The sequence below is a fragment of the Schistocerca serialis genome, chromosome 7 (genome assembly GCF_023864345.2).
Source record: "Schistocerca serialis cubense isolate TAMUIC-IGC-003099 chromosome 7, iqSchSeri2.2, whole genome shotgun sequence".
In the NCBI taxonomy this organism is placed as follows: domain Eukaryota; kingdom Metazoa; phylum Arthropoda; class Insecta; order Orthoptera; family Acrididae; genus Schistocerca; species Schistocerca serialis.
Genome location: NC_064644.1, coordinates 346,843,385 through 346,865,081, shown reverse-complemented (window position 1 = coordinate 346,865,081; position 21,697 = coordinate 346,843,385). Strand labels below are relative to the sequence as shown.

At 45.2% G+C, this 21,697-nt stretch overlaps 1 protein-coding gene across 1 annotated transcript in view; it reads left to right on the top strand.

Annotated features, from left to right (window-relative positions):
* The window catches only part of LOC126412292 (tryptophan 2,3-dioxygenase), a 419,586-nt gene that overhangs the window by 341,293 nt on the left and 56,596 nt on the right, over positions 1 to 21,697 (top strand). Inside the window, exons 6-7 of the mRNA XM_050081805.1 lie at positions 2,979 to 3,200; positions 12,789 to 13,038. Coding sequence (XP_049937762.1) covers positions 2,979 to 3,200; positions 12,789 to 13,038 — 472 coding nt within the window. The remainder of the gene's footprint in view (positions 1 to 2,978; positions 3,201 to 12,788; positions 13,039 to 21,697) is intronic.

Sequence of the window (21,697 nt, the reverse complement as noted above, 5' to 3'; positions counted from 1 at the left end):
ATTCTCTTCTTGTACAAATTATTTATTGTCCAAGTTTCACTTCCATACATGGCTACACTCCTTAAAAATGCTTTCAGAAAAGACATCCTGACACTTAAATCAATACTCGATGTTAACAAATTTCTCTTCTTCAGAAACGCTTTCCTTGCCATTACCAGTCTCCATTTTATATGCTCTCTACCTCGACCATCATCAGTTATTTTGCTCCCCAAATAGCAAAACTCCTTTACTAATTTAAGTGTCTCATTTCCTAACCTAATTCCCGCAGCATCACCCGACTTAATTCGACTACATTCCATTACCCTCGTTTTGCCTTTGTTGGTGTTCATCTTATATCCTCCTTTCAAGACACTGTCCATTCCGTTAAAACTGCTCTTCCAAGTCCTTTGCTGTCTCTGACAGAATTACAATGTCATCGGCGAACCTCTAAGTTTTTATTTCTTCTCCATGGATTTTAATACCGACTCCGAACTTTTCTTTTGTTTCCTTTACTGCTTCCTCAATATACATATTGAATAGCAACGGGGAGAGGCTACAACCCTGTCTCACTCCCTTCACAACCACTGCTTCCCCTTCATGTCCCTCGACTCTTATAACTGCCATCTGGTTTCTGTACAAATTGTAAATAGCCCTTCGTTCCCTGTATTTTACCCCTGCCACCTTTAAAATTTGAAAGAGAGTATTCCAATCAACATTGTCAAAAGCTTTCTCTAAGTCTACAAATGCTAGAAACGTAGGTTTGCCTTTCCTTGATCTTTCTTCTAAGATAAGTCGTAGGGTCAGTGTTGCCTCACGTGTTCCAACATTTCTACGGAATCCAAACTGATCTTCCCCGAGGTCAGCTTCTACCAGTTTTTCCATTCGTCTGTAAAGAATTAGCGTTACTATTTTGCAGCTGTGACTTATTAAACTGATAGTTCGGTAATTTTCACATCTGTCAACGCCTGCTTTCTTTGGGATTGGAATTATTATATTCTTCTTGAAGTCTGATGGAATAGCGCCTGTCTCATACATCTTGCTCACCAGATGGTAGAGTATTGTCAGGACTGGCTCTCCAAGGCTTTCAGTAGTTCTAATGGAATGTTGTCTACTCCCGGGGCCTTGTTTCGACTTAGGTCTTTCAGTGCTCTGTCAAACTCTTCACGCAGCATCATATCTCCCATTTCATCTTCATCTACCTCCTCTTCCATTTCCATAATATTGCCCTCAAGAACGTCGCCCTTGTATAGACCCTCTGTATACTCCTTTCACGTTTCTGCTTTCCTTTCTTTGCTTAAAACTGGGTTTCCATCTGAGCTCTTGGTATTCATGCAAGTGGTTCTCTTTAATTTTCCTGTAGGCATTATCTATCTTACTCCTCATGAGATAAGCCTCTACATCCTTACATTTGTCCTCTAGCCATCCCTGCTTAGCCATTTTGCACTTCCTGTCGATCTTATTTTTGAGACGTATGAATTCCTTTTTGCCTGTTTCACTTACTGCATTTTTGTATTTTCTCCTTTCATCAATTAAATTCAGTATCTCCTCTGTTACCCAAGGATTTCTACTAGCCCTCGTCTTTTTACCTACTTGATCCTCTGCTGCGTTCACTATTTCATTCCTCAAAGCTACCCATTCTTCTTCTACTGTATTTCTTTCCCCCATTCCTGTCAATTGTTCCCTTATGCTCTGCCAGAAACTCTGTACAACCTCTGGTACTTTCAGTGGGGAAAAGGAGCATAAGATAACAACAAATATGGTATGACCACTGCTTTTGGCCGATAGATGGTTAAAATAACTTGCTTTTGCCTGATTTCTGGTCTGCATATAAAAATCTTACACCCCTACAGCAAACTATAGATCCTGCAAAGTGTGTGACACGGAAGTTCATACCATCTTGAACCACTGGACAAATTCAGCCTCTGGATGTGTTTTTTCCGTTCTTAGAATAACATATTATCGCACTATCTCCAGCTAAGACACTTAAAGTAGTAAAGGAGTTTTGCTATTAGGGGAGCAAAATAACTGATGATGGTCGAAATAGAGAGGATATAAAATGTAGACTAGCAATGACAAGAAAAGCGTTTCTGAAGAAGAGAAATTTGTTAACATCGAGTATAGATTTAAGTATCAGGAAGTCGTTTCTGAAAGTATTTGTATGGAGTGTAGCCATGTATGGAAGTGAAACGTGGACGATAAATAGTTTAGACAAAAAGAGAATAGAAGCTTTCGAAATGTGGTGCTACAGAAGAATGCTGAAGATTAGGTGGGTACTTCACATAACTAATGAGGAGGTATTGAATAGAATTGGGGAGAAGAGAAATTTGTGGCACAACTTGACTAGAAGAAGGGATCGCTTGGTAGGACATATTCTGAGGCATCAAGGGATCACCAATTTAGTATTGGAGGGCAGTGCGGAGGATAAAAATCGTAGAGGGAGACCAAGAGATGAATACACTAAACAGATTCAGAAGGATGTAGGTTACAGTAGGTACTGGGAGATGAAGAAGCTTGCACAAGATAGAGTAGCACGGAGAGCTGCATCAAACCAGTCTCTGGACTGAAGACCACAACAACAACAACAACAACAACAACAATATCCAGCTAAGCCTTACAGGGTAACCAGTTTCACGATAAGCTCCACGACAGACTGTTTCTCATTCGGTTGCATGCTATCACGTTCCATCAGTTCCTTTCTCCCCGTTACACAAATATGATTCTATATGCATTCTTTAAGAGTGAACACATTGCTGAACGTCCTGCATTGTTTGTAACTTCCAAGGAGTTCGCCTTCGATCTTAATGGTGTGAACTTTTGCGATCACTGTGGTGCGCCATTTTTCATGGTGCTAGTTAATGGTTTGTTCTGATCATTTCTTGACTGTCGACGATGTCCATTTTGTGAAGTGTAATACATGCACCCCATAGAGGGTTGATCTCTGCACATAAAGTCGCTCCTTACGCTAGAGATATCAATGGCAATCAATGGCTATGTTGCAGGAACACAGAGTGAAATACAACCAGAAGTACTCCAGGGTGTTCGGACACGACCCAGAAGCCATCAAGGCCATCGAGAAGTCAGAGAAGGAACCCTCACTTGCGCAGCTGGTCCAGCGCTGGCTGGAACGCACTCCCGGTCTGGAGGCAGAGGGCTTCAACTTCTGGGGAAAGTACAGGAGAACCGTCGAGATACTACTGGAGCAGCAGCGGAAAGCAGCAGAGGTAATACTGATAGAAGATCGCAATCCTCACATTGATCCTTAATTCGTCTCGGTACGGAGGGTAAATACACCGAACGACATGCATGCAGTAACTAGCTGACAGTATTTTAGCCTGACGGAAAGATGTCTGAAGAATTATCGGAATCTGCCAAAAGCAATCCAAAAGGTAGTACAGCTCGTTTACGTCTATGTCAATTAGTTTAACTCGACCAAAAAATCAGTCACCTCAAAAGTCTTAACACCAATAACGTATAACTCGACCTCTAAGCTTGATAACGGCCTCAATTCAGCTAAGTGTCGAGTCCACAAGGTTCTTCAGGTATCCAGCTCAAGTCACATACTGATGATTAGATACCATAGAGCTACGAAACTACATAGATGTCGATTGGTCCATTTCACCTTATGTTCCGCATAGTTACAGTCATTTTCTATGTCATTAAGATTCGATTATTTAGCTAGTCAGTTGATGTAGCCTACTGTATAATAGAGGCCTGATTTTCTTTAAGCCAGGGTCGGATGCCTGTAGCCCGTTGAACACAGCTGTTATCATCTTAAAAGACGGGAGTGCCTACAGCACATTCATTATGAGGATTCAGAAGATACGGAAACATTTGATTATCAAGACTGTTGAAAATAAACATCCTACAGTATTATATGGTATTGTATGAGAACCGGGGGCCTAGAAACAACAGAGAGGCTCCGTCTCCGCCGCAGCCGCACTGGTCCACAACCCCACTACGACTAACGCAGTCCACTTCACACCTCCGCCGCCCCACACCGAAACCAGCGTTATTGTGCGGTTCGGGAACGTCTCACACCAGACGATTGTAACCCCTATGTTTGCGTGGTAGAATAATGGTGGTGTACGCATACGAGGATAACTTGTTTCACCGACATAGTGTAGCTGAGTCGGAATAAGAGGAACCAGCCCGCATTCGCCGTGGCAGATGGAAAACCGCCTGAAAACCATCCACACACTGGCCGGCTCACCGGACCTCGACTCAAGTCCGCCGGGCGGATTCGTGCCTGGGACCAGGTGCTCCTTACCGCCCGGAAAACCGTGCGTTAGACCGCACGGCTAACCGGGCGGGCCAACATCCTACAGCACTTCATACTCAAGCTAAACTGAATGAGTGGGGCCACGTCAGGACACGAAAAGTACCACTGCAACCTTACAGAACCACCTCTAGCCTGAACTACACTCTCGCTCACACTGTGGGCTAAACACATCAATGAGCCATTGGTGCACTTGACACTTTGCGTCATTGAAAAGAGACAAACTCGCAACTCGTCGGATCAAAGTATATTTGTCCATTCAACTACTGCCAAGTGTCTGTGTTGTTTGGCCTACTGATAACGTGTAGCTTTACGTGCCGCCACGAGTAATGGTCTTTGGCGAGGTACCCGACTCCAAGTGTCCATCGCACACAGTTCCCTTCAAATTGTTCGCTCAGAAACTGGTCAGATGGACCGGCGTTAACAGACAGCAAATATTCCTGTTGAGTCTCATTGGCAAGGCGTGTCACTCATCTCCAGATCCTGTCGGTTAGGGGCTTTTTACTTCTCTTCTTATTATGCTGTTTCACATAACTGAGAGCTGTGCATCACTCTTTGTAGAAATGTTGGAAAGTTCGCGCTGAAAAATATTTTTGACGATGTTGAGTGGAATGCACTCTTTGAAAATCTAAACTTTTTGTTGTTGTGGTATTCAGTCCGCAGACTGGTTTGATGCAGCTCTCCACGCTACTCTATCCTGTGCAAGCCTCTTTAAGTCTGTATAACTACTGCAACATACATTCTTCTGAATCTGTTTACTGTACCGAGCGAGGTGGCGCAGTGGTTAGCACACTGGACTCGCATTCGGGAGGACGACGGTTCAATCCCGTCTCCGGCCATCCTGATTTAGGTTTTCCGTGATTTCCCTAAATCGTTTCAGGCAAATGCCGGGATGGTTCCTTTGAAAGGGCACGGCCGATTTCCTTCCCAATCCTTCCCTAACCCGAGCTTGCGCTCCGTCTCTAATGACCTCGTTGTCGACGGGACGTTAAACACTAACCACCACCACCACCATCTGTTTACTGTATTCACTTCTTGGTCTCCCTCTACGATTTTTACCCTCCACACTCCCTCCAATACTAATTTGGCGATCCCTTGTGTGTCCTATCAACTGATCCCTTCTTTTGGTCAAGTTGTGCCACAAATTTCTTTTCTTCACAGTTCTGTTCAGTACTTCCTCATTAGTTACATGATCGATTCATCTAATCTTCAGCATTCTGTTCCCAGAACTCCTGAAGATAGATGTTGACTGTGGATATTGCATGACAGACAAAGTCCCGTTGACTGTTCAGAGATGTCAGTAAACCTGCCCAAAGATGTAAACAACCATGCATGAGCAGCGCCTATTAGACGGACGGGGTCCGACAGTCGATTAGTTCCAGTCATTCCACCAGGAAGGAGGTAGACGGCTCGTGTTGACTGTAGTTCAACCATGCCTGGACGGTCAAAACCGCGGTTCGTTTTGCGTCCGCATTGCTACTTTGTACCAGAAAGGGCTCTCAACAAGGGAAACGTCCAGGCGTTCCGGAGTGAACCAAAGCGATGTTGTTCGGACATGGAGAAGATACAGATGGACAGGAACTGTCGGTGACAAGCCTCGCTCAGACCACCCAAGGGCTACTACTGCAGTGGATGACCGCTACCTGTGGATTATGGCTCGGAAGAGCCCCGACAACAACGCCACCATGCTGAATAATGCTTTTCGTGCAGCCACAGGACGTCATGTTACGGCTCAAACTGTGCGCAATAAGCTGCATGATGCGCAATTTCACTCCCGACGTCCGTGGCGAGGTCCATCTTTGCAACCACGACACTATGCAGCGCGGTACAGATGGGCCAACAACAAACCGAATGGACCACCCAGGATTGGCATCACACCGATGAGTGTCGCATATGCCTTCAACCGCGCAGTCGTCGGAGACGTGTTTTGAGGCAACCCGGTCAGGCTGAACGCCTTAGACACACTGTCCAGTGAGAGCAGCAAGGTGGAGGTCCCTGCTGTTTTGGGGTGGCATAATGTGCGGCCGACGTACGCCGCTGGTGGTCATGGAAGGCGTCGTAACGGCTATACGATACGTGAATGCCATCCTCCGACCGATAGTGCAACCACATCGGCAGCATATTGGCGAGGCATTCGTCTTCATGGACGACAATTCGCGCCCCCATCGTGCACATCTTGTGAACGACTTCCTTCAGGATAACGACATCGCTCCATTAGAGCGGCCAGCATGTTCTCCAGACATGAACCCTATCTAACATGCCTGGGATAGATTGAAAAGGGCTGTTTATGGACGACGTGACACACCAACCACTCTGAGGGATCCACGCCGAATCGCCGTTGAGGAGTAGGACAATATGGACCCACAGTGCCTTGATGAACTTGTGGATAGTATGCCACGGCGAATATAGGCATGCATCAATGCAAGAGGACATGCAACTGGGTATTAGAGGTACCGATGTATGCACATCTGAAGGTCTCGCTGTATGGTGGTACAACATGCAATGTGTGGTTTTCACGAGCAATAAAAAGGGCGAAAATGATGTTTATGTTGATCTCTATTCCAATTTTCTGTTCCGGAACTCTCGGAAACGAGCTGATGCAAAACTATTTTTGATGTATGTATATTCGATGGTAGCAAATTTCTCTTCTTGCGCCGTCTACATTTTATATCCTCTCTGCTTCGGCCATCATCAGTTATTTTGCTGTCCAGATACCAAAACCCATCTACTACTTTAAGGTTTCGTTTCCTACTCTAATTTCCTTAGCATCACCTCATTTAATTCGACTACATTCCATTATCCTTGCTTTGCTTTTTTTGATGTTCGTCTTATATCCTCCTTTCAAGACACTGCCCATTCCGTTCAACTGCTCTTCCAAGTACTTTGCTGTCCCTGACAGAATTACAATGTCATCGGCAAATCTCAAGGTTTTTCTTTCTTCCCATGAACTTTAATTCCATTCCAAATTTTCCATTGGTTTCCTTTGCTACTTGTTCAATGCACAGATTGAATAACATCGGGGATAGGCTACAACCCTGTCTCACTCTCTTTTCAGCCACTGCTTCCCTTTCATGCCCTTCGACTCATAACTGCCATCTGGTTTCGGTACAAGTTGTAAATAACCTTTCACTGCATGTATTTTACCTCTTCTACCTTCAGAGTTTCAACGTTGTCACAAGCTTTCTCTAAGTCTACAAATCAGTGTGCGATTTGCAGGTGGGGATGGGGGGGGGGGGGGGATTTCCCCCCCTCTGCATCAGACCATCCCCTTCTCTGGTTTTAGTTTATGCATCTCAACCTGGGATGTTTATTTCCCAAGCACAAGACGACGCACGCCACATTTCCGTAGCATGCCACAATGTTGCAAGACGTCGCCCCAGCGAAACGAGGCTTTAGAGCCAGGTCTGTATTGTATGGTGGATGTGATGTGTTACGTACGAAACTAAAACCTGCAATCAGATCCAAACGTCGTGGAAAACTCTGAAGAGGTGTGATCCTGCAACAAGATAACGCTCGCTCACATTCTCCCAAACGGACAGCTGACGCAATACAGGAGTTGAGATTCGAGTTTCTGGAACATCCACCATACAGTCCAGACCTGGTTCCAAGCGATTTTCACATGTTTGGACCCTTAACGGAAGCACTACAGGGAAGAAGATTTGAAAGTGATGAAGACGTCATGCGGTTCAAAATTGGTTACAGATGCTACCGATAAACGTATTTTCTGATGAAATAAAAAAACTCGTAAAACGTCGGGAAAACTGCATTTAAGTCCAGGGAGGTTACGTAGAAAAATAACGCATGTTTCAGTTTTCTATATTCAGAATAAGTACAGCTTTTCACAAATGTGCCTTTACTTTTTGAATACCCCTCGTATACATGTATGTAGATGATTTTGTAAATAAGCTTTAACTATAATTATACTAACCCCGTAAGACATCCCCCCCACTGGTAAAAGCACAAATCGCACATTGCTACAAATGCTATAAATGTGGGTTTGAATGCTATAAACGTAGGTTTGCTTTCCTTAGCCTTAGTCGTAGGGTCAGTATTGCCTCGCTTGTTCCACATTTCTCCGGAATGCAAAATGATCTCCGCTGATGTCGGCTTCTACCAGTTCTTCCATTCTTCTGTACATAATTCGTGTTAGTACTCGTATTTTGCAACCAAGTCTTATTAATCTAATAGTTCGGTTATTTTCACACCTGTCAGCACCTGCTTTCATTGAAATTGGAATTACGAGTAAAAAAATGGTTCAAATGGCTCTGAGCACTATGGGACTTAACATCTGTGGTCATCAGTCCCCTAGAACTTAGAACTACTTAAACCTAACTAACCTAAGGACATCACACACATCCATGCCCGAGGCAGGATTCTAACCTGCGACCGTAGCGGTCACGCGGTTCCAGACTGAAGCACCTAGAACCGCACGGCAACACCGGCCGTCAATTACGAGTACACACGTACTTTAAAATGTGAGTTGTTCATTACTCCTTTCTGGTTATTAGTACCTTATTGTAGAATACTGTTGGCTCGGAAGTAAACCAGTTCGTATCCTGCTATGGAACATTTTCTGTGCCAATATTTAGCCCACAAGGGGAGGAGAGATGGGGGCGTAAAGTTCCTGATCACGTCTTAACGACAGTGTCCTGGATTAAATTCAAAACCCCTCTGCTGTGAGGTCATATGACACTGTTGATGATGATCGACCGTCGGCTTTGGACATCAAGCATGGAGGCGCCCTTGGTGCTATTCGAGAGGAGTAGGTTATAAACCAGCTCTGGGTTTCACCGTCTCTCTACCCTTTACCTACAACAGATTCAACCCTGTGCCGTAAAAGCACTCATCACTGTCATCCATAAGACACAGACACACACTTGGCACTTCGTAACAGATCGAAGGGGGACGGTGGCAAACTTCCACTGGGACTTTTTTTATTAGCGGCTGTGCAGGATTCCTGGATCTGCTCCCCTACCCTCATTCCCTGAGTAAGGGACTGCTTTGACCTGACATAGAATGCTGAATTTAGGCTCCTCTAGTATTTTTGTAGTTTTGACCCTAAAGAATTTCAACTAAAAGCTGACAAGAACGACTGGCGAACCAGGCATCCTGCTGTGGAATACTTCTCACCGCCGGTAACGAAAGTGTTTCGATCTGATTTCATGGCATTTCCTGTGTATAGGTACCGTTATCCATATCCTTACCAATTGACAGACATTTCAGCGCCATCCCGGTGGTTGTGGCTTAAAGAGTTGCAATCATGCCGTGTAGTAGGGGATTTCCTGTATTTAAGGGTTAAAAACATTATACTGTTTGGTCCTTGTACAGTTGGCTAAAATCTTGTAGCCTATTTAATACTATTCCGCTAATTTTTGTTTTTCGTGTAACTCAGTTGTCGAAATCGTATCAATGTGAAACATCCCCTTAGAAATTTATAGACTACTGTGCTGAAAAACCTCTACGTTATTTGATTTTCAAACAGCTGAGCAAAACTGAACGTGCTCAGACATTTCTTTCTTTCCTTATTCTGAACAACACTAAACTGACACACAATATTTTTAGCGCAACGCAATCTCACTTTCAATAATCCCTACAAAAGAATGGCCCTGACTAACAATACGACAAGACAAAGACAAACTCCCGTGCAGAAGAAGGTACGAACCCTCACTAGCAATAATAATCTCAGAAACAGGTATACACTCCTGGAAATGGAAAAAAGAACACATTGACACCGGTGTGTCAGACCCACCATACTTGCTCCGGACACTGCGAGAGGGCTGTACAAGCAGTGATCACACGCACGGCACAGCGGACACACCAGGAACCGCGGTGTTGGCCGTCGAATGGCGCTAGCTGCGCAGCATTTGTGCACCACCGCCGGCAGTGTCAGCCAGTTTGCCGTGGCATACGGAGCTCCATCGCAGTCTTTAACACTGGTAGCATGCCGCGACAGCGTGGACGTGAACCGTATGTGCAGTTGACGGACTTTGAGCGAGGGCGTATAGTGGGCATGCGGGAGGCCGCGTGGACGTACCGCCGAATTGCTCAACACGTGGGGCGTGAGGTCTCCACAGTACATCGATGTTGTCGCCAGTGGTCGGCGGAAGGTGCACGTGCCCGTCGACCTGGGACCGGACCGCAGCGACGCACGGATGCACGCCAAGACCGTAGGATCCTACGCAGTGCCGTAGGGGACCGCACCACCACTTCCCAGCAAATTAGGGACACTGTTGCTCCTGGGGTATCGGCGAGGACCATTCGCAACCGTCTCCATGAAGCTGGGCTACGGTCCCGCACACCGTTAGGCCGTCTTCCGCTCACGCCCCAACATCGTGCAGCCCGCCTCCAGTGGTGTCGCGACAGGCATGAATGGAGGGACGAATGGAGACGTGTCGTCTTCAGCGATGAGAGTCGCTTCTGCCTTGGTGCCAATGATGGTCGTATGCGTGTTTGGCGCCGTGCAGGTGAGCGCCACAATCAGGACTGCATACGACCGAGGCACACAGGGCCAACACCCGGCATCATGGTGTGGGGAGCGATCTCCTACACTGGCCGTACACCACTGGTGATCGTCGAGGGGACACTGAATAGTGCACGGTACATCCAAACCGTCATCGAACCCATCGTTCTAACATTCCTAGACCGGCAAGGGAACTTGCTGTTCCAACAGGACAATGCACGTCCGCATGTATCCCGCGCCACCCAACGTGCTCTAGAAGGTGTAAGTCAACTACCCTGGCCAGCAAGATCTCCGGATCTGTCCCCCATTGAGCATGTTTGGGACTGGATGAAGCGTCGTCTCACGCGGTCTGCACGTCCAGCACGAACGCTGGTCCAACTGAGGCGCCAGGTGGAAATGGCATGGCAAGCCGTTCCACAGGACTACATCCAGCATCTCTACGATCGTCTCCATGGGAGAATAGCAGCCTGCATTGCTGAGAAAGGTGGATATACATTGTACTAGTGCCGACATTGTGCATGCTCTGTTGCCTGTGTCTATGTGCCTGTGGTTCTGTCAGTGTGATCATGTGATGTATCTGACCCCAGGAATGTGTCAATAAAGTTTCCCCTTCCTGGGACAATGAATTCACGGTGTTCTTATTTCAATTTCCAGGAGTGTAGTACGGTAAGCCAAGATTTCACAAGTTTCAAAGGATTCCAAACCGGCTCTCCCTGCATTGTTACAAGCAACGAAAGCAACTGTTATCCATCCGTTACCCAAACTGGAAGAAGAAGGAACTTTCATTAAAGAAAAATTTTACTTCGCACCACAAAATAAAGTAGGTCCATGAATGAGAACAAATTGAGTAGTTTTACCTACTCCCCTTACTTCGTTCTTTTTACCGTTACCAGAAGATGTCGAAGCACCAAGAGTGCCGTCCACATTGACAAGTGATTTGTAAACCAGCATTCGCCGGCGACGACGTAAACAACACTTACCTCGCAAAAATCTTCGTTACTCGAACTACTGCAATACAGCGAGCGCCAATACTGCCAGCTAAATAAAGATTCTAAACTACTGAAGGCACTAACTACTGAAATATATATCGTCCGCTCTCAAAATTCTGCCATCTCTCTCCCCACATTCACCACTGCTGGCGGCTCACCTCCAACTGCGCAACGCTACGCGCTGTTCACATCCAACTGCTCAACACTACTAATAGCAAATATTCCAACAATGCAAATCAGCCACAGACTGCACACAGCACAGTCAGTGATTTTCATACAGAGCGCTACGTGGCCTTACCAACATAAAAACCTAAACAGCCTACTTACAACTGTTAGGCTTCTATGTCGATGATCAGTATATTTAAGTATAAATTTGTTTTATTACATATTTGTCCGAATCACGGTATAGTACATCACATTACTTCTGTATTATTAGACAACGCATTTAAGTTTAACTTATTTAAACTGTAGTCTGTCAGTTGTCAAAGTAACTTAAATAGTGTTGTCTATTTATCACTAAACAATACCTTGAAGTTGAAATGATGCGACAGCAACGAACGTTGTTTTATTTACACGAGCCAATACTTTCTGTAAAATCGTTTGACAAAGATTGCAGGGCGTGCTCCTCGATTCTATCATCGTTGTCCAGCCGAAAGGTGGAAAACACTTATCGGTCTCCCCTGCCGAACAAACGAATGAACTAGCCCAGCGCTTTGGACGAAAACAGGTCACTGCGCATGGGGTGCCCCCTCTATGTGCCACCGCACTAGTATAAATATCGCAGCATCCTCATATCTCGACACTCCGCCAGAAGATGACGAGTGTGACACTTGTCGAAACGTCGCGGTGTTCTAACACTGCCATCTGGTTTGAAACCCTAGAGCTTTTCACCAACAGCTTACACCGAGAGAACCTACATTCATATTAGAATTCATGTTTTCTTAAATGACTTCATGTGAGCACCTACGTAGTTTCCTAGCGTGTCTAATTACTAAGAAGTCTACGAGAAATTAAATTCTAATCTTCCCCCTTTCGTTTTCTAGAACTGTCACTTTTACAATGCTTGTATGTTTAACCATTGCAGGAAGAAGAAGTTGACGTCATCCGGAACCAGCGCCTCCTCGATTACGAACGGCGAAAAGATGTGTTCGAGTCAATCTTCGACCCTGCTATGCATGCTGCCCTAGTCGCACGGGGAGAAAGGCGATTCTCCCACAAAGCCCTACAAGGCGCCATCATGATTACCTTCTACAGAGACGAGCCACGCTTCAGTCAACCTCATCAGCTGCTTATGCTCCTCATGGACATCGATTCCCTCATCACCAAATGGAGATGTGAGAATTACGTCGAGAAACATATTCATTCTAGCAGAAATACTTCTTTTAACTTTAAAAATTCTTATCTTTGAAACCTGAGCCACGTCAAGAATCTGTGCCAGTCTAAATACGCGTACCAGTTGCTGTAAGATTTATAGTACTTTGCACTTAAGACTATATTACAAAAAGGGTACTTTACGAAAGATATGATCGTCTTATATGCATTCCATTGCGAAGGTGAAGCAGATAATGGTGATGCTATTTTTTTAGCAGGAAAGGTTAAGTGACACAGCGTCAACAACAAGATCACTCCACCAACATGGGATACTGAACCAGCAATACATCACGTTATTAAGAGAAATCAGGACTTAACCGCTTACAAGCATTGAAATAAATCGGTGGTGAACGTTGAAAATTTGTGATGGACCAGGACTCGAACTCGCGAGGTTGCGCTTCTCTAGAACGATTGCCTAAACCATCTCGGCCATACCGACACGCTTCCTGTACTACTCAAATTATCAACCTGTCACGCGCAAGTAGCGCCCCCATCCATCAACCCCACTGCTCGTAGCAGACATGATGCATCCGCACTGAAAGTATCTAGAGCCGTCCTCACTGATATCCACATACAGGATGAATCACCTAAAACTTGCACCGCCAATATTGCGGAAATGGAAACTGCAGTCTATTTGCGGTTTTCACAGATGGGATTGTCAGCCACTCAACAGATTGTAATAATACTCAGTAAGTATATTTTTGGTGCAAACATACACTTTTTTAATAGGACAATGCCTACTGACATTAACAAACTACAAATAGGGTGAATTAGAAATAAGTGGTGGTTATTGCAGGATTCTAGTAGGAGTCGTTTACGAGATATTGTATTTTGAAAAGTTTCCTCACAGACATTTGTTCGTGCCGTTCAACCTGCGTAGTTACTGGGTACGATGTTCTTATGTTTGCTTACAATGTGCTTGTGTGCACTGCGACTTGCTAGTCAGTTGGTGTGTGACAGTCCAAGCAGTAGGTCGTGAGTGGACGATGGGATTTACCAATGCAGAAAACGTCGACATGTTCATGTTGATTGGCTAGCAATACAAGCCCCTGAATACCAATCCATTCTGTGAAAACCGCACATCAACAGCAGTTTGCATTTCAGCAACATTTGCGATCCAAGTTTTAGTCGATTCAATCTATATCTGATACGGTGCATACGCACTGAAAGTATCTAGAGTCATTTTATGCATATGTTAAAAGCGAGGATCTAGAAACTTCCCGTGCGGATGCCACCACATCTTCGAACCACTGCGGTACTTAGCAAATCCTACGAGTCCTGGACTATTGGAGAGGGCGCTACTTGCGCGTGACAGGTTGAGAATTTAGGTCGGACGGGATGCGTGTCCAGATGGCCGAGACGGTTAGGGCAACTCTTCTAGAGAAGTGGAACATTTGAGTTCGAGTCCCGCTCCGACACAAATTTCCATCTTTCACAACTGATTTATTTCAATGCCTACAGTCGGATGAAGTCCTGACTTCTCGTAATAACGTATTCTAGATGGCCGCTGTACCACCAGTGGTGTCTGCTTTGTCGACACGTCCGATAGCAATACATCAGGACGATGATGTAAATTTCTGCCTTTGTCCAGAATTCCACATAATGACCTTTCTGTTTTATGCTCATATCATTACATCATCAACACTCTGCGCCTTGCACTGCCTAATTTTCCATTTGCCTTAGAACAACCTGATGGAGTTTTGTGGAAATATTCCACCCTTAGTTTCGTTTGTTGTTTCGTTTTGATGTGGAACATACGTGGTATCATCGGTTAAAACTTTTTGTGTGAGGCTGAACGAGTTTTGAAGTAGATGTGACTAACCTGTTTTTAAAATTTCGTTTAGTATAATTTTGCGGCTTTAGCTCTCTGAGTAAATGATCAAATTAAAGCACAGCAGTCATACTAACTCTGAGCAACGAATTTATACGTCCAGTTTCCTTATTGCATTTTCTATGAAATTTAAACGCCGTTTTTGAACAGTAACTGATTTCTGAAAACTGTGTCCATAATGGAGTAAATATTCTACGTCATCAAGAGTAACTGTAGAAATAGCTACCTACAAGAATTCTAGTAGTAGGCACCTCATGTTACCATTCTGTGTTCCTTTCTTGATTGAATCAAAAATGGCTCTGAGCACTATGGGACTCAACTGCTGAAGTCATTAGTCCCCTAGAACTTAGAACTAGTTAAACCTAACTAGCCTAAGGACATCACAAACATCCATGCCCGAGGCAGGATTCGAACCTGCGACCGTAGCGGTCTTCCGGTTCCAGACTGCAGCGCCTTTAACCGCACGGCCACTTCGGCCGGCTCTTGATTGAATCATCTATAAAATACCATGCTATGAAACGTTTAGGAATGAAGACAGGCAATCTGAGATAATTTCTTGATATTTCCATCTCTATAAACAGAGTAAGATGGTGCATTGGTAAGATATTGCTTTCGGGAAGACGGTGGTTCAGTTCCCTGTCTGGCCATCCGAATTTAGGTTTTCCGTGGTTTCTTTAAACGGCTTATGGCATATCCGGAATGGTTTTTTTGAAAATGATACAGCGGATTTCCTTCCTAATCCCTCCCTAATCCGAGCTTGTGCTCCGTCCCTAATGAACTTGTCGTCGACGGGATGTCCTAATTTTTACCTCCCAGCTCTACGAGGCCTCTCTAAGGCAGAAATTGAAAATTTAAATGCTTCAGAAGATCGATCATATGGTATGTGACGTCCAGTAACATGAACCCACGCCACTTGTGCTTAATTTGTCCAGTCTTCGTGAACTGTTCGAATATTTTGTGTTGTACATCTTCCAAAGAACGGATAATCTCCAAAACCCAGGAATGAAATAGAAACGAATAGTCCAGTTAAACTATATTTCCGAATGCTACTTGACACTATACTACAGTATCGAGTTTAGCAACACTACAGTCATACAAAAAAACCTATGAAATTATGCGTCTGACTAGAAGACTGTTAGCGTGCCGATACGGTCAAAGTATACCGTGCATCCAAAACCAGCACCGTGCCAACTGTGGTGCACCACGGGTCATAGATAAATGGGGTGAACAATGGCTACGGATATGTGCTTGGGTTAATAGACGTACAACTTTTGAGAAGCTAACAGCCGAGATGAACCAAGGGGCTACCAACAGTGTATCGTCAATGTCGGTTCAGCAAACGTTGCTGCGTGTGGGCCGCTGCAGCAGCCGCCTGGTTCATGCACCCATCCTGATTGCTGCTCATTGACGACGAAGGCTGGAATTCGCACGCCGTTACAGCAGCTGGACGTCCACTGAGTGGCGACAGGTGGCTTTTTCAAATGAATCAAGTTTCATCCTCCGTCGACTTAAAACATCTGAAAGCGAACACCCTGCAACAATCGTCGGAAGGATCCAGGCTGTAAGAAGGAGCCTTATGGTCTGGGAAATGCTGTTGTGGCATACCCTTGGGGTTCTCGTCATTCTGGAAGCACAATGGATCAACACAAGAATGTATCCATGTCCGTCCCTAAATGTACACTACTGGCCATTAAAATTGCTACACCACGAAGATGACGTGCTGCAGACGCGAAATTTAACCGACAGGAAGAAGATGCTGTGATATGCAAATGATTAGCTTTTCAGAGCATTCACAGAAGGTTGGCGCCGGTGGCGACACCTACAACGTGCTGACATGAGGAAAGTTTCCAACCGATTTCTCATACACAAACAGCAGTTGACCGGCGTTGCCTGGTGGAACGTTGTTGTGATGCCTCGTGTAAGGATGAGAAATGCGTACCATCACGTTTCCGACTTTGATAAAGGTCGGATTGTGGCCTATCGCGATTGCGGTTTATCGCATCGTGACATTGTTGCTCGCATTGGTCTAGAGCCAATGACTGTTACCAGAATATGGAATCGGTGGGTTCAGGAGGGTAATACGGAACGCCGTGCTGGATCCCAACGGCCTGTAACCTCCCACTCACTTATCGACCTTAATGACAGTGAAAAATTAAACCGCGTGTACCTAATGGAAATTTGGGAAAAGCAATCACCACCGAAGTTAATCTGTCGGTGAAGAGGGAGGAAAGGGTTACATCTAAATGAAAGGAAAAATGCCAATGAAACTGGTGGAAATTAATTTTGAAGAGGGGTAAAGTTAATAAAGAAAGTAAATGTGCGGTCGTTACGTTAACTAGCGGTAATTAGATATTTGAGATTTGGGGGAAATTACGGTCGCCATTCCTAAGGACAATTACTATAGTAACTGAAAAAGAAAGGTTATTACACATATAATTAGTACTAGAAGCGTGGCAACTGAAGGTTGACACGTGTAGTGTGAAAACTGAAAGTTTGTCAGAAGTAATAAGTTTCACTACACTCCGACTTAATTTAGCAAAAGAATTAATAAACCCGGAAAATTGAAAGTTAATTTAGTGACTGAAGTTAATAGTGAGCTTTCTTTCTGAAGCACATCGAAATTCAGTAAAATACGGTTAGTCTTGGACTACCTCAACAATCATTTCAAAAGCTACTTGAATCTACGCAATTTAGAAACAAGAGATTTAACTTTGATCTTGAATTAAATGATTCTGAACAATTAACAACAGTAAAATTTAGTACGTACCAAGCTGAGCTGCAGTCACAGGTAAGCCAAAATACGGTAACAAAACTCGCACTCTTAATTTGTGCTTGTGTAATCTAAATATTGTAGCCAGCTATGAATACCTTAACTGAACTTTGAAATTAAAGCAGTGAAATCGAATGATGCTGGCGTTTGAATTTCAACGACACTCGGGTTCATTCCGGAAAAGGAAGGGACCCTGCTTGGTAATGCAATTGGGACAATGAGCAACAAAGGTTCATGCTACGTTGCTGTAATTTTGTGATTTGAACAGTTTGAAAAGCTGAGGTCTGCCATACAGTTCTAAAACTTTACGTGCTTCCAGTCTTCCTTGTTGGTTGATTGAAGGTTTGAAGCCGTCGATCGAGGAGGTGGCGACAGTCACTCATTGTCGGCCGTCGCTGTTACAGAAGCTGGATGTTGGCGCGCCTTCTTCTCGACACGGTCACCAGGTGAAACGGGCTCTTGATGTGCGCCAGCTAATGCTTCCCGTCCGCGACACCGCGTCAGAAACTATCATAGCAAGTCGAGCGCAATTACATGCTGCCCAACCCGAAAGCGCGGCAACTCGCGGGAGCGTCACACAACACACCTGCTCCACTGCACTACTCCAGACAGACCCTCTCTGCCCGCGCTCCATGCGGCAGAGTTAACACTACCAAAGATCCTAAACACTTTGGTTCTCCACATGACCTATCGATGTATTCGTTCGATAGCATAGTTTTCCCTAGGCCAGACCCAGCATATAAATACAAATAATATTCACAAAACAAACCAATTATACATCGACATAAATGCATATATATACAAATAGTAAAACAATTACAATATACAAAGACACAGAAATGTTATATCTTCAGGTAACAAAATAAGGAAAAATCTATAGTACAATAGATGAGAATAGGAGGATATTCATTTCCGGCGTTGCAGGCCTCGTATCACTAGCAGTCGAGATGATAGGCATCTTATCCTCATGGCTGTAACGGATCGTGCAGCCACGTCTCGACCCCTGAGTCAAGACAACAACCATCTGCACGAACAGTTCGACGACGTTTGCAGCAGCATGGACCATCAGCTCGGAGACCGTGGCTGCGGTTACCATTGACGCTGCATCACAGACAGGGGCACCTGCGATGGTGTACTCAACGACGAAACTGGGTGCACGAATGGCAAAACGTCTTTTTTTTCGGATGAATCCAGGTTCTGTTTACAGCATCATGATGGTCGCATCCGTATTTGGCGACATCGTGGTTAACGCACATTCGAAGCGTGTATTCGTCATCGCCATACTGGCATATCATCCGGCGTGATTGTATGGGGTGCCATTGGTTACGCGTCTCGGTCACCTCTTGTTCGCACTGACGGCACTTTGAACAGTGGACGTTACATTTAAGATGTGTTACGACCCGTGGCTCTACTCTTCATTCGATTCCTGAGAAACCCTACATTTCAGCAGGATAATGCACGACCGCATGTTGCAGGACTTTACCGGCTTTTCTGGATACAGAAAATGTTCGACTGCTGCCTTGGCCAGCACATTCTCCAGATCTCTCACCAATTGAAAACGTCTGGTCAATGGTGGCCGAGCAACTGGCTCGTCACAATACGCCAGTCACTGTTCTTGATGAACTGTGTTGTCGTCTTGAAGCTGCGTGGGCAGCTGTACCTGTACACGCCATCCAAGCTCTGTTTGACTCAATGCCCATGCGTATCAAGGCCGTTATTAAGGCCAGAGGTGGTTGTTCTGGGTAATGATTTCTCAGCATCTATGCACCTATACTGCGTGAAAATGTAATCACATGTCAGTTCTAGTATAATATATTTGTCCAATGAATATCCGTTTATCATCTGCATTTGTTCTTGGTGTAGCAATTTTAATGGCGAGTAGTGTAGTTTGTTTTTCCTCGGCACAATGGCATCTACCAGCAGCACAATGCAACGTGTCACACAACTCTCAGTGTACGTACATGGTTTGAAGAACACCAGGATGAGTTTACCGTATCCCCCCAGCCAATAAACTCCCCGAATTTAAACTCAATGGGGAATCTGTAGGACCATCTTGATAGGGCTGTTCACGCCGTGAACCCTCAATCGAGAAGCTTGTCGCTGTTGGCTGTCGGCACAGATCCACATCTCTGTCGGTACCTTCTAGAACTTCACGAACACTCTTCCTGCATCTCCCACAATAGTCTGCATTCCAAAAGTCTGCTTTTGACAGATGGTCACATTAACTATAATGGACAGCATGTAAACTGCTTATCAGGACTAGAGAACATAACGTTCAGATCTTTTGCTGACAATGATACTGTCTATAAGAAAGTAAGAATAGCAGATAATAAATTAGTCACCCTTCGAAGACATCATGCTAACGCCATATATCACCACTTCTCGCTTGGACAATTGCCTCAAAGAAAGAGAGTAGCCACGTTTCTTCAGGAATATCATCTGAATCAACTTGTCGATGATTAGATCAAACATAACTACCAAACTGCTTGGATGCTATTTGACATCCACCCACTGCCCAAACAGTCCCAGAGTTTTTGTTTGGCATTAAGAGAGGATTGGTTAGACTGTCAGATGAGATTCAACAGCATGCCTGGATGATGATCCTACCTGGAACGTATGCATGTAGCCACATGAATATGACTATTGTCATCTTGGAAGACTGGAGAGTCCACAGCATACTCACCATGAAGATGTAGCAGAAAGGGCAGCACCTGGTCACCTAGAATGATGAATCAAACGTCCTGAGTCCTGTTCACTGAAACTTGAATGAATAGGCCCAAGTCATGATGCGGAAAACACGCCTGAAACACACGGAATCAGTATTTATTGTATACTTAGTCCTGCAGCACGAAACATGTCGTAATATGCCATTTTAAATCGAATCTCCCAAGTTAGCTGCTAATAGTGTTATTACGTAGGTTGGTGGCAACACTGCTGTGGAGACACTATGCAATGGAATCTACTATTGTCGCTGATGGTTCAAATGGGTCTACGCACTATAGAACTTAACATCTGAGGTCATCAGTCCCCTAGACCTAGAACTACTTAAACCTAACTAACCTAAGGACATCACACACAACCGTGCCCGAGGCAGGATTCGAACCTGCGACCGCAACAGCAGCGCGGTTCCGGACTGAAGCGCCTAGAACCGCTCGGCTACAGTGGCCTGCTTGTCGCTCATAGCACATGTTCACATACCTACCTTACCTCCGAGCAAATGGACTCGTCCGTCCCACGTCACCGGCGTGCGCACAATCGAGGGAAACACAGTCACTTGAGAGCGAGCGGTCTAACGTAACGGTGTCTCTATGTTTTCGAAACGGGAACAACGAAGTTGGATCAAGACTGAATGTGCCAGAGATCGTACAGCACGACAGTGTCATCAAGGTCTTCAAGAGGGGTGAGGGGAATCGGCATTGCCGTACAGAACAGTGGCACGTTGGGTAAAAGCCTTCAACGAAGGTCGGCAAACTGTGGCAGACATGCATTGGGCAGGTCGTACTAGCGTCTCTAGAAGAAGTAGTGCATGCTGTTGCCGCGGTAGTGGACATTGATCGATGCCATACTATTCGTGAGCTCGCTCACGAAACCGGATTAGCGCACACGACTGCGCTTCGCATCCTGAACGAACGCCTGGGCATGCGAAAAACTGCATCACGATGGGTTCCGCATGACTTGACGGAAATGCAGAAATGGATTCGTTACGACGCTGCTCAGACGCAATTGGAGCGCTATGAGCGCGAAGGAGAGGCTTTCTTACGCCATATCGTAACACTGGATGAGAGTTGGGCCACATCGTACGAGCCAAAACTGAGACACCAATCCAACGAACGGCGTTATTATGGGTCGCCGCGAAAGTCGAAAGTGCGTCAGACCCCAGTATGGTGAAAGTTATGGTGATTATCGTGTGCGACTGTGATGGTGTTGTCCTAACACATTACGTTACTCCACGGCAGACCGTCAATGCACAGTATTACTGTTCGTTTTTGGAGCATCACCTGCGACCAGCTTTGCGAAAGAA